This window comes from Zonotrichia leucophrys, chromosome 1 (genome assembly GCF_028769735.1).
Source record: "Zonotrichia leucophrys gambelii isolate GWCS_2022_RI chromosome 1, RI_Zleu_2.0, whole genome shotgun sequence".
In the NCBI taxonomy this organism is placed as follows: Eukaryota; Metazoa; Chordata; class Aves; order Passeriformes; family Passerellidae; genus Zonotrichia; species Zonotrichia leucophrys.
The window spans coordinates 112,409,797-112,422,068 of record NC_088169.1 but is presented as its reverse complement, the minus strand read 5'-3'; the positions used below and the strand labels follow the sequence as shown (position 1 = coordinate 112,422,068).

At 35.7% G+C, this 12,272-nt stretch overlaps 1 protein-coding gene across 4 annotated transcripts in view; it reads right to left on the bottom strand.

Moving 5' to 3' along the window:
- DCAF6 (DDB1 and CUL4 associated factor 6) overlaps positions 1-12,272 on the bottom strand; it is a 74,090-nt gene that overhangs the window by 46,788 nt on the left and 15,030 nt on the right. For all 4 annotated transcript variants that reach the window (XM_064727782.1, XM_064727791.1, XM_064727799.1 and 1 more), the window contains exons 2-4: positions 11,213-11,274; positions 4,925-5,017; positions 2,159-2,344 (exon numbers count right to left, since the gene is read on the bottom strand). In XM_064727782.1, coding sequence (XP_064583852.1) covers positions 2,159-2,344; positions 4,925-5,017; positions 11,213-11,274 — 341 coding nt within the window. The remainder of the gene's footprint in view (positions 1-2,158; positions 2,345-4,924; positions 5,018-11,212; positions 11,275-12,272) is intronic.

Genomic DNA, 12,272 nt, shown 5'->3' with positions numbered 1-12,272 from the left:
CACTACCTATTTCATTCAAATTAACTTCATTTGCATAGCTATAATAATCCACTAAATTCTTCAAGCATTTAGCAGAGCTTTCAGTGAAAACATTTTGCTCCAATAATGTTGCTGAATGTGAAAAGCTCTTATTTTTAGTAGCTGTGTTTTATTTTTGCTCACACTGATGCAATTTCACCCTATCCATGTAATATAACTTGCACGTGGCAACTTTTATGTCCAGTGTTCACAAACATCCTAAGTTCTTTATAAGCACAAAACCAGAGAAATGGAGAAGTGCAAGCCCCAATAATTGAGTCAATATTACTACATTTAAGTTCAACAAGTACATTATAAATATAAAATTGGTTTTCTACTAACTAAAAACTTGTTTGCTACTTAACTTTAAAAGTGTATAGCTGTATGATCACTTCACTGTATTTAAAACAAGAAAGTAAGAAGTGTTCATAAAAGTACATTCCCTTTCTGAAATGTAATTCACGTGAAGGGCAATAAAGAAAAGATTTGGCTGAGAAAAAACAAACTTGTCAAGGTCTTGTACAAACAATAATTTCTTCAGAAGCATGTCTCAAGAGCCTCTCCCACTCTTATTCTCACTCAGAACTGAAAACAATTGTAGAAATATCTCACAGTTTACAACAATCTACACCAATTTCCACACTCCTCTGTTTCATGTTTTTGTAATGTCTTGAACTGCCACAAACTCCAAGGGCTGCATAAATCCAAACCAAATTCCAATTTAGAATTGGTACCTCAGGGGCAGCTTTTAGCTTTTGTTATTTAGAGAACCCAGTGAGTCAAAGTTCTATATTTAACATGATGATGTGGTTGCATACAGCTGGGCAGTACCATCACAATATTTAGAAATTATCTCTCCACTCCAGGAACCTCCCAACCTCAGTGCAAAACAGGATAAGAAAAACAACCTCATAAAGGGACAGAGTTGTTAAAACAGCCAGTGTCACATAGAGGTTTTGATATTCCTTCCATTAACAGTGTTTAAAAGCAGCAAAACCCACCAAAACTGAATCACACTCCTGTCATTCAAAACAATAATAATGCCCTCTTGTTAACATATTTGGGATTATTTTTGTTCAGCAATAAAGACCATTTTGATGGTGCAATATAGCAGGGAAATGTAATTGGTGTAATTACAACCATAAGGACACTTTTACTACAGGAACAAAAATTAACTCTGGCAGTACTTCAGCCACTTTCTTTTTTCACACACCTCTATTCTTTTTATGAGAAGTTTTAAAGATTTTATTCATTTAATATGCAAAGAAAGTGATCTAAAAGCTTGCTATGAAATCTGAGCTGGATAAATAAAAAACCAATGGATTTGGGATTTTTCCCCTGTGTGTGTACTGCACTAGTGTTAAAAAAGCCCCAACAAATAGTGAAAGTAACAGGAACATTTATAACCTACCAAAAAATTTACAACTTTTTTCTGTTTTAAGCATAGTAAGTTTTGCAAGCAGCATCTTTTGCTGTTATTTAAAAGAGGCAGATAGAACAACAAATCTTTCTATTTTCCTAACTTAAGTAATACTTTGCTTCCTCAATGGCCTAATTTATATGAACAAAACTTCCAAGGGAGGACTGAAAAGACTGTGGCTAAATTTACACTTAAAGAGTTAACTAGAATACACAATAGAAAAATTATCTACAATTCTAAACACATTTTTCAGATTAAGTTATTTACACATGCTGAGTTAAGCATTTCTTAGAAGAATCTAAATTGTGAAAAAGGCATGGAACTGCTGAAAAGTTCAGGGAAGAGGGGAGGGGCAGGGGGGAAGAATAAAAATAAAAATGCAAAACAGTCACTTCCCCCACCCCCCAGCCTACCTCAGGAAGAAATTCAGAGCTCAATTTTAATCTGTTTTGCTCAGCTCAGTGAAGGTGAATTCATATGTGCAAAGTGATGTTAATAGCACCACTTTTTGCAAATTTCTCAATTTAATTTAGCACATTTCTCCCTTCAAGTCTACTTTTTAAATGGGATAAAAAAACAATTCAAAAAAGACAGAAGAAAATTTGTAACTCTCACTGTATTGCAACGAAGTTCTCAGCAGTCTGGTTGAAATCTTGGGCAACAATACAATAAAATACATATTTTACTGATCTTAAACTTATGATTTATTTCAGGAGGTACCTCGTAGGTAGTCCCATAGTGGCAGGTGTACTGGCATTGCCTGTTGGTCTCTGCATCCTGTTCAACATTCGTGTAGAAAATGACTCCGTCCCCGGAACAAGAAACAATCTGTTTGTCATTGGTGCATGGCAGGAACTTTGCACTGAAAATATTGGCTCTGTGTCCTGAGCGAATCGTTGTGAGAACCTGAAGAACAAAAGAAAAAAGGAGGCTGCAGCAGGTCAGTGTTTTCCAAGCAAATAAAGCATGGAAAAAACTCAGACTGTGAAATACCAGTTATGCACAGGCTGCCAGGGATCTACAGTTCAGTACAACACAACACACAAGCTGCCTTTACACCAAATTTCTTCTAAGAACAAAGTGGTTCTACAAGAGAGGTTTGCTCAGGCACTTGCACGAAGCAGTCTGCAAAATGCAAGGGCTGGAATGCAGCTGCCACCTTGGGTTTTGCAATGCTGGTTCCAGAGCACACCAGGTTTCTCAAAATGAAACATCAGTCAGGGTGATGGTGCAGCCACTCAGCACTTCTGTGAGGGGAGACTTAGAAGATCTGGGACATTGTAAGCCAAGAAGAATAAGGTACTGCAATCCAAGCCAACTTTATAGACTTTAAAATTTGATGTTACTCTTCAACTCACTCTAAAAAAGGAGAACTGATGTTTATAAGCAAGAATGTTTTGAAACTAGCCAAAAATAAATAAACATTTAAGAACTTGATTATACAGGGTAATAAACCAGGACTTAGACTCATTTATCAACACTAACACAGAGAAACATATTATTTACTTCACCATCACAGCTGATTTTAAACACTTTTTAGTGACTCTTTATCCTTCCTCACATATTTAGTGTACCAAAACTGAAAAAACCTCCACATGCTTTCCTGTGAACAAGTAAACATGATATTCTTATTTCTCCCATCTGCAGCACTTGAAGCAAACTGCATTTTCACCACTCCCATTAGGAAAGAAATACTCACCAAGTTGTTTACAGTATGAAAATTACTTCCAAATTTCCACTCAATTAACTTAATCAAAGGAAGTGTTTTGCAAATGAAGTTTTTCTGTCAGTAGCAGCTCATGACTAACAGTTCAGAAGTGCTATTTCACACCTTTTAAATAATTCCCACAAAAAAAGTTTAACAGTTTATCTGTATATTCTGAAAGATACAAAATATTGATGGCTGAAGTCTATTTTTCCTACTCTACCTAGATAATAACAGAAAATATGGTAATAAGGATATTTGCCAATATGACACAATTACAACACAATTATGATACCAATTTGCTGCCTTTTCCTGTATAGATTCTCTTACTCAAGCCAGAAAAAATTAAGCTAACATAACTGTAACACTCATTAAAAATCACATCTCTAGTACATTTCAGGAATAACACTGATCATTGAGTCTTCTTGCTGGTACCTGCTGTTTTATAATTGCATTTGCATGTACTGGAGAAAAAAATAATTCAAAAATCATCTTCTCCTCTGCTGTTACAAAAAAATAAATAACTCGGTGAAAAATAAAAAAAGGAAAATAAAACATCTCCTGCATTCCTCATTAGGTTTAAGTAGAGAAGTAGCACACAACAGGGGGGAACCGTCCCATGAAAGCATAAAGGTTTAAATTGCAGCACCTTTTAAAATATTAAAATATTTTAATGTAAAAATTATATAATGAGCAACTATCCCCTAGTAGGATATGAAAATAAACTCTGCACAATAGATAACATTGAACATCCTTTATTTGCATGAAAAATTCTTATTCTGCAAGTCACTCCACCAACACTCACTTTGGAATATATCCATCATCCTCTTCACAGCTGTCTTTGCTACCACTTTTCCAGCAGAACTCCCAGTCCAAGAGAAACCCTACCTAGTGATACTGATCTGAACTTTCAGGCTGACACCAAAACTGAAAGGAAGAGATGAGGTTTGGAAGCTCTGGCTTATTTAGGGAGGTGAGCAAAAGGACCTTACCTATAGGCCCAGGCAACACTCCAAACCACCACAGCCCTTCAAGAAAGCAAACTATTATTTTCTACTCAAACTCTCTTCCACCATACCTTCTGTTTCTCCCACACATTTAATTTTTGAGCATATCCTCGGGGTTTAGTTGTCAGCCTCCAAGAGGACACAGCTCAGAGCATCTGTTCTACCAAACTACCAGCAGTTCCTCCAAGAGAAAGGGGTGGGACAGTGCCACTACCTGATGGATGCCAGCTGGCACTGCTGGCAGTCTTTCAGCTGCATGGCAACCCTTATTTCACTACAAATTATTCTCCATCCACTTGCAGGCACACCAAGGCAATGTAATTTTACACTGGAGTGAACTATTTTAATCAAGATTGACATCCCAACAACATTACACAGAAAGACATTACATACAGTACATTACACAGAGCAAAAAATACAGTATTTTAAAAGTGAGAGGAAAACAGTTTATCTGACTACAAGATTTCATGAGAATTACTGAATCCTATTGCTGGTCCTGACACTAATCTGTGGTGAGACCATGTTCCCTTTGTGCCCAGCCATGTACCGTAAAATGGGATAATACCAATGCCACAAAGGATTAGAACTCTCAAGTTTTAAAGCACTGTGAATTTTTATTCCCCTTTATATACACTAGGAAGAGCATGATATTATCTTTTTCACATAATAATTAATATCTGAAAACTGATATATTTAAAAATATCTTTTAATACCTTGAAAAACAATAACTGGCATCCTATTTGAAAATTAACAAGCAGCCAGAAACAAACCTACCTTTCTGCTGTAGGGATTAGTAATGACCAGGTTGGTGTCATCTGAACCAGATAAGATATATTCTCCTGTATCATTCCAGCAAATTGTATTCACCTGCATGAATAAAAAAAAAAAATTGTTTAGACTTACATTAATTCAATTTTCACCATATTAAAACATCAAACTCATCCAACACTACAGAAATAGGAATAAACAAATTCAACTGAAATGATGTAATTTCTAAGCAGCTAGCATTAAAAAAAAATTGTGTTTTTAAAACAAATTGATAAGGGAATCAACCTGCTTCACCTACGGCATCTCAATTACTCCCTCTGCTCCTCAAGAGTTCATCAGGTAAATTAAGCTTCCCACAGTAGCCACAATTTTACACACTCAGGTGCTTTAATGAACCAAATCTACTCCACAGAGAGTTCTCTGAATTTGAACTGGAGAGCATCACAGTGCTCTCATTCCTGCATCTTCACCATATCCAAATTCTGACAATCCATTGCTTTGCACACTTTTCAGTGACCACACCTTCTCAGGCAAAAGCAATGCAGAATCCATCCCAGATCCCTTTTGAAAAATGTGAGTAGGCTGGGAAAGAAGAATCCTACAGTGAGGTACAGAATTGTACTGGGAGAGCTTTACAACACATTTCCTTATCAATTCTCCTTGTCACAGGACTGTGCTTAATAATGTGTCAGTGAAACAAAGCTGTGAAAGCACTCAAAATCCAGGAAGCTCAAGAGGTATCCTCCAAGCAGCAGCTCATGCACAAGCACCAAAGACTGCATGCAAGACCATTATTATTTCAAGTAAGGCTCTAAAATACCTTTTAAGGGTCAAACTGCAGCCATCACCATTTTCTGCTGGCTAGATTCTGTTGGCAGAACAGCTGCCTTAGTGTGATGTACCAGACTGGATTACAGAATTGGTAAAAAAACCACTTTGTTCTGAATTATTTTCTTATGCCTTTTTAAAAATTCACGTGTTTCAAACTGAGCCCCCCAATAAAAATATTTTTTTGTTTAAAATAAACACACCCATTCTAGTTGCTGTTTTAATGACAAGTTGAGTGGGGGTTAGTTGCAAAGTCAGAGTTAGCAGTTTCAGGTGGATCACAGGGACAACAGCACCTTGAAATTCTCAGGTGCAGGAACTTGAAGAGATCTTGGTGTTAAACATGCCTAAGCCAGGGCTAGCTCAGTGCTCAGAAACAATCAGATATTGCCAGGATTTATTAGGAAATGCACAGAAGAGCAGGATACACATCCATGCATGGCAATCCCACGTGTTCCACACTATGCTGTTTGGTTCACATCCCACTCCTGTATTCTCCATTTCTATTACTGCCCACTTGGAAAGAGAAATCATGACAAGGAATTACTGGGGTGCTCACAGATATCTAACACTTATTATTGCAACAAGCAAATAACATGTACTACTCTAGGGAAGGGAAATGACAGAAGATTATGAGAACATGAATGACATGGAAAAAGTAAAAAAGTAATTTTTTGTGGATCTTCACAGTACAAGAAATGGAAGATCTTAAATGAAACAATTCAATTATACATGGCTCTTTAATGAAACTGGAAATCATTGTTATAGAAGACCTTAAGCACCAGAAGTGGAAGGATATACATATTCATCAAAGAGAAATGAAAAATGATCAGAAACAAAGGTGCAGCTTCCATCTCTATCTACCCATTTAACATGATGTGTTCTCCAGAACATCCATCAAATACTGTCTGCTTGCCCTGTCTCAACTTCCTTCAGAAATATGTGCTGGCCACTTTCAGGGCCAGGTTATCTGGCTCCACTGAGCTTGGGGATGACCTTGCATGGCTGCTCTTATGATTTTATAACTCTGGCTGTCAATCACCAAGAACCACAATTTCAACTAGCCCCCAGAACCATCTATCATTGAAATAACCTGTCCTGACAATGGCTGCACTCTAAAATGTTGTCAAACAGTGCACAGCACTACAGCCAGGGCAAACACACAACCCAGCAATGTTTATTTTCATCTACATTTCCTCTCAGGCAGAAAAGTATTATTATCATTGCCCTAAAGAAACCAAAATGCTAATGTAAGAACACAGGAATAGAAACAAGAATGAAACACTGAAAAAACAAGGAAGCTACCGAAAATTTTTAAGTCATGATACGAGAAAGAAAAGTTAGCACAAACAATTAAACAAATTGAGGGGGTGGATGTGTATATTTATGTATAAACCCAAAATCTGAATGACAGCAAAGCAGAGAAACATTGAAGATGCAAAGGGGAGATGAGATTGTCTAAATTGCAGCATCACAAGTCTACACAAGACATCAATCATTCTCCTCCAAAATTCCAATTTCATTGCAATTATTGCCTCAGTTGAGCAATTTTAATATAGCCTGACCAGACCAAAGTTGGTTCAAAAAATAATCCTGAATGACATAACCAAATTACCAGAGGTCTGTAACTAAACAGGCTTTTTTATTCTGTACCCAATCACCTTCTCAGCTCTGCTGGCAATAAATAACTCAAATAGTAAGGAAGTTTTTCAGTGAAATCAGCTTGTTTGGAGTGTTTTTCAGAGACTTTCCAGTCAATATACACAGTGTTCAGTACAACTCACTGACCAACACTGAATAACCCAAATAAATTTGCATATGGATCACTAAAAAACCAGAATTTTAAGAAGTTCTCTTCTCATTCCATGGTAGTAAACTACTAAAATATAATGTAAAACAAGAACGGGGTAGAAAATTGCTTTTTATTTTGAAAAAATATTGTACTACCTGCACTGTCACTCAACACCCAACTAAAAGTATAATGTAACAGTTACTATTCTGAGTTTGGAAACCTTGGGAAAAGGTGATGGACCCAGAAGAAAGGATACATCAAACACAAATGACAGACAATTACTAACAAGCTTAGAAAAGCCAAAGGGTGTGAAATTAGTTTTTTTCTATTAAGTACTCCACATTATTAATTGTATCTAATTTTATTTGTCACTCATCTAGCCTTGCAAGGAGTCAGTGGGCACTTCTGATTCATTAGTCAATTAGTCAGATATAAATTTACTATCTCTCAAAGACAGTGCAGGAGGCAGTGCAGCCAATCCTTAAAAAACAAAAAAGCAAAGTCCTCACTTCCATGCAAAGTGACCTCAGAATCAAGTCTTTTGTGAACAGAAGAGATTAACAGAATACAAAAATAGAAGAAAAGAAATTTAAATGGCTGTAGATATCCAAAATATCAGGAATGTCCCCCAGGCAAAGAAGGGGTAAAAAAGGCAGTGCTTTTCATCTGTGGAGTACAAGGTGAAAATTGTCTCTAAGAAAACACAAACTCCCTACACTGGGTTAAGCCTGGCTTTGAGGAGGACACCTGAAAAGGACTTGTTCCCAAGTGCCATCCTGAAGGAGATGAATGCCATGAAGAATGCTGGTTTGTTATTGATCTGAAAATGAGACTGTACATAGAAATGAGAAGTTACTCCTTCAGGTAATATTCTTTATTTCAAAATGTAGTATTTACTCATGTCAAATGCTTCATCTATGTCCTGCATTTCAGCCTTCCTCAGCTTTCACAGGACCAAACCAGGAAGAAAATAATCAGTATTTTTACCGCAATTCAATGTGTTTTAGAGTTTCTTTATCCTCTACTTTCCTCACACTTCATTGCTGCTGGTCCAGATTGCTTCTCTTTCAACATTTCTCCTTTGGATTTAATCACTTTATACAGAACAGCTCACCTACCTCTGTACATTTCCTCATCTTCTTAAGCTCCCTTTACAGCTAACACAGAAAATGGCAAGTTCTGGCATACAAATGATCTTACTGAATTTGACCATGTGAACCTTGTTCAAAGAGGCAAATCCTGCCCTGGAAGGAAGATAAGGCTACTGGCAGACATCAATAATTCTGCAGAACCAATTCAATTACTTCACACAGTGCTGCTAGAAACTGTGTCTTCAAACCAAGGGGAAAATGGGACTGTTTCAAAGAGAATTGTCCCTGAACTCTGGGGTGAAAATATTCCGATTTTAAACAAAAGGTGTTATGATAATATTACTGTTACAGGAGTGTGGATATGTGAAGTAATTCATGGAATATTCCCTTCTGCACAGATATCCTGCCTGGGTATGATTATACACACAGTTGTATCTCCCACAGGATCTCTCTTCTGTCTAACGGGTAGGAACTTGGACTTTACTTTTATCCTCAATTAGTAAAAAAATTTCTTGCCTTAAGTAAGTTGTCCACCATGTCCAATTACACAGCATGCTTTATACAGAAAATACAAGTCACAGCTTATTCAACAGAGCAATGAAAAAGTTCTTAAAAATACCAAGCAACCAAACAAAACCCCAAATCCCTGCCATCCAACCTTCATTAAAAAAACACAACCACCCAAAAATCAAATCCAGAAACACCTTTTAATAGGACAATATGTCATTAATTGCCTACATTTGAAACGCACGCTGAGTTAACAGTTATGGGGAAAATAAAAAAAAAAAAGCCTAATTACCACTGATGGTAATAAGGAGCTTAATCAGTAGAAGCATTGTAATTTCATTGATTTCTATGCCACATGTTTTTTAACAATAAATAGTAAGAAATTATACTGAGTGGTTGTTAGCCTTAAAAGATAATTCCTTACAAAAAATGACACAGTAAATGAGGTAGGAACTCCTAATATCCCATTCCTTAAAGCTGGAGAGTTCTGAGCAAATTTAACTTCTAAAGACATTTTTTCAAACTGTAGTACTTTAATACTGTATTTAAATACTGTAGTATTTTAAAAACCTGCAAACAATGCTGCAAGTTTACAATTTAAGCATTTTCCACCCACTGAAACAATCAGGCCATATGTTAAAGCATACTTTCAAAGCTAACATAATCACATCAAAGTTAGTTTTCAAATAAATATCCATCAACAGCCAACACCAACAGCCAACACCAAATCTGCAATTTCTATTACATGACACAGAGGCAGATAATTGAATAGAGATCAGTTGCTTAACATTTAACAAGTAGTGAAGAAATATTTTCCTATATTCTATTTTAATAGGAAAAAATGACTTTTTTTACAAGGAAATAAAGAAAAAATAAATAAAAAGCCCTAACCAACTTCAGGAAAAGAAACTTGAAAATTTTAATGTTAAGTATTTGAGGAGATGAAAAATTACTAAGAGAAGAAATTTGGAAGCAAAGTATCACTGTTACAACCTTGAATATGAAAATTAATAAATACACATAGAATCATAGAATTGTTTGGGTTGGAAGACCGTATATAATCATTCTTGTAGCATTTCTTGAAAAAAATTAGAAATGTATATATTTGTTTCATTATACCAACAGCATCTGAACTAGAACATTAAACTTATAATGGAGTCAGCACAGGAAAAGTAGCTCACATTTACACACAGCAATTCTGTGTATAAATCCTGGCCTTTCCCAGACTTTCCAGGCTCACAAAAACACAGGCACATCAAAATCATACTTCTGATCTTGAGAAGGCTGGACGTTAACAACACTTGTTCCTTAAAATTACTACTGTGTTAGTTTAAAATTATATTGCTCCTCAATTAATTAGAAGTCCAAGCAACTCAAGCTAAAATAATCATTATGTTTGTACAGTTTTAGAAATACACATTCAAGTGCAAAAGATTGACTTACATTTTCTTTTTTATAGAATAATTTCATTTTTCAGATATCTTGTACAACAAAAAACATAAATTTCTGCTCTAATCCTCAAAGGTAACATGGCAGCCTCTTTGTCCTGAACCTAGTTTAGGTAAAAGCTTTCTTTAAAAGGATATGTTTTAAAATATCTGGACCCCTTTCAAAAATTAATATTAATATTCAAATAAGCCTTTCAGGAAGGCTTAATTTTGTTTCCATTCCCTATTAGTCAGCATGTAGCACCTGATGATTTGCTTGTTGAAATTGGAAAATAAATCACTCAAAACACTAATAAATTTTTAATTCAATACAGTATAGCAAAAAAAAAAAACCAAAAAAAAAGAAAAGACTTCATTTCAAGGTTTAAGATAGGTCCTAACTGAAAATGTAACAATGTGTTTAAATGGCAGGAGAGATTAAGTCAATCAGCAATAGACACAAGATATTCAAGAAGAAACAAATAGCAAGAGAATTCAGGTGTGGATCTCAACAAGCAGAGTGGTCCTGCTCAGCTTTAATGTACAAATAAAAGATATTTGCCTTTTTAAGTTGAGGGACTATATTACCATGGCAACAAAATCACAGTTGAACAATTTTTAACAAACAAAAAAGCAACAAGTGACTTACACATCCATCATGCACATTCAAGGTTGCTTCAAGTTTTAATCTTTGGATGAATTCTCTTCTTCCTGTGAAGAAAAATACCAATTACATAACTTCTAAAAACTGAAGTAGTTAAGAGCCTGCTAATGATCACTCACAGGTAAAAACCTAAATGGTAAAGAACCAGAATATAAATTTAAATCTTGAAACAATTCATATGGTTCTCATTTTACAAATCCTAAGACAAGCATGACATTTTCTGGTTCTTCCAACACCTTTAATAAGAGTGCAGAAATGCAAAACTAACATTTCACAGGTTCACAGGCTGACGGTCCCTCTAAAACTAATAACATGAAAAAGGAAATTAATCCTGTGGTTATTTGGTTCACTTAGCTGAGAGGGAGCTATGGTAACATAGTTCAAGCAGTACAACCCTTGCATTTGGGAAATTAACATTTAAGACCAGTAACATTCCATTTCATACCAAGTATGTGAAAAGAAGAGATGAAGGATAAAGGTGAAATCAATAAACACATATGAAGACAAAGCCCCAGGAACTTTCATGTCTTTATACCCTATGTACAAACTGATTTTATCACTGCACTCAAAACCACTACTGTACTAAACACATGAAGAGGGAAAACAAAAGTACATTGACAAAAATGTGGTCTTTTCCTGAACTACATGTTTCAACACATGGCTTCAACTCTCAGGTTATACTGAATCTAATATTCCCCAGAAAACACTCTCAGAAAAGAAAAATACTGGTAAATCTAATATTTTTAACTTCAATCCCCATAGCTCTTAAACTCAAGGACCATTTCCCCTTTTTTAATTCTGTTAATACATGTCTCAGAATAAAATTCCAGGTAAGAGCATCAGACTGTAAGCCTATGCCAGGCTGCACTGCTTCCAAATATGTAACTGTGAAATTCACTCAAAATGAACCTTAAAAACCTAGAATTAGGAAAAGAACAGCAAGAGACTCCACATCTGAAAAATCCTACATTTGTGAACTTGCTTTGGTTCAGCTCAAGGCAGAGCCATGCCAGAGCTCGGTGCTGTCTCTGGCAGTGTAGCTCAT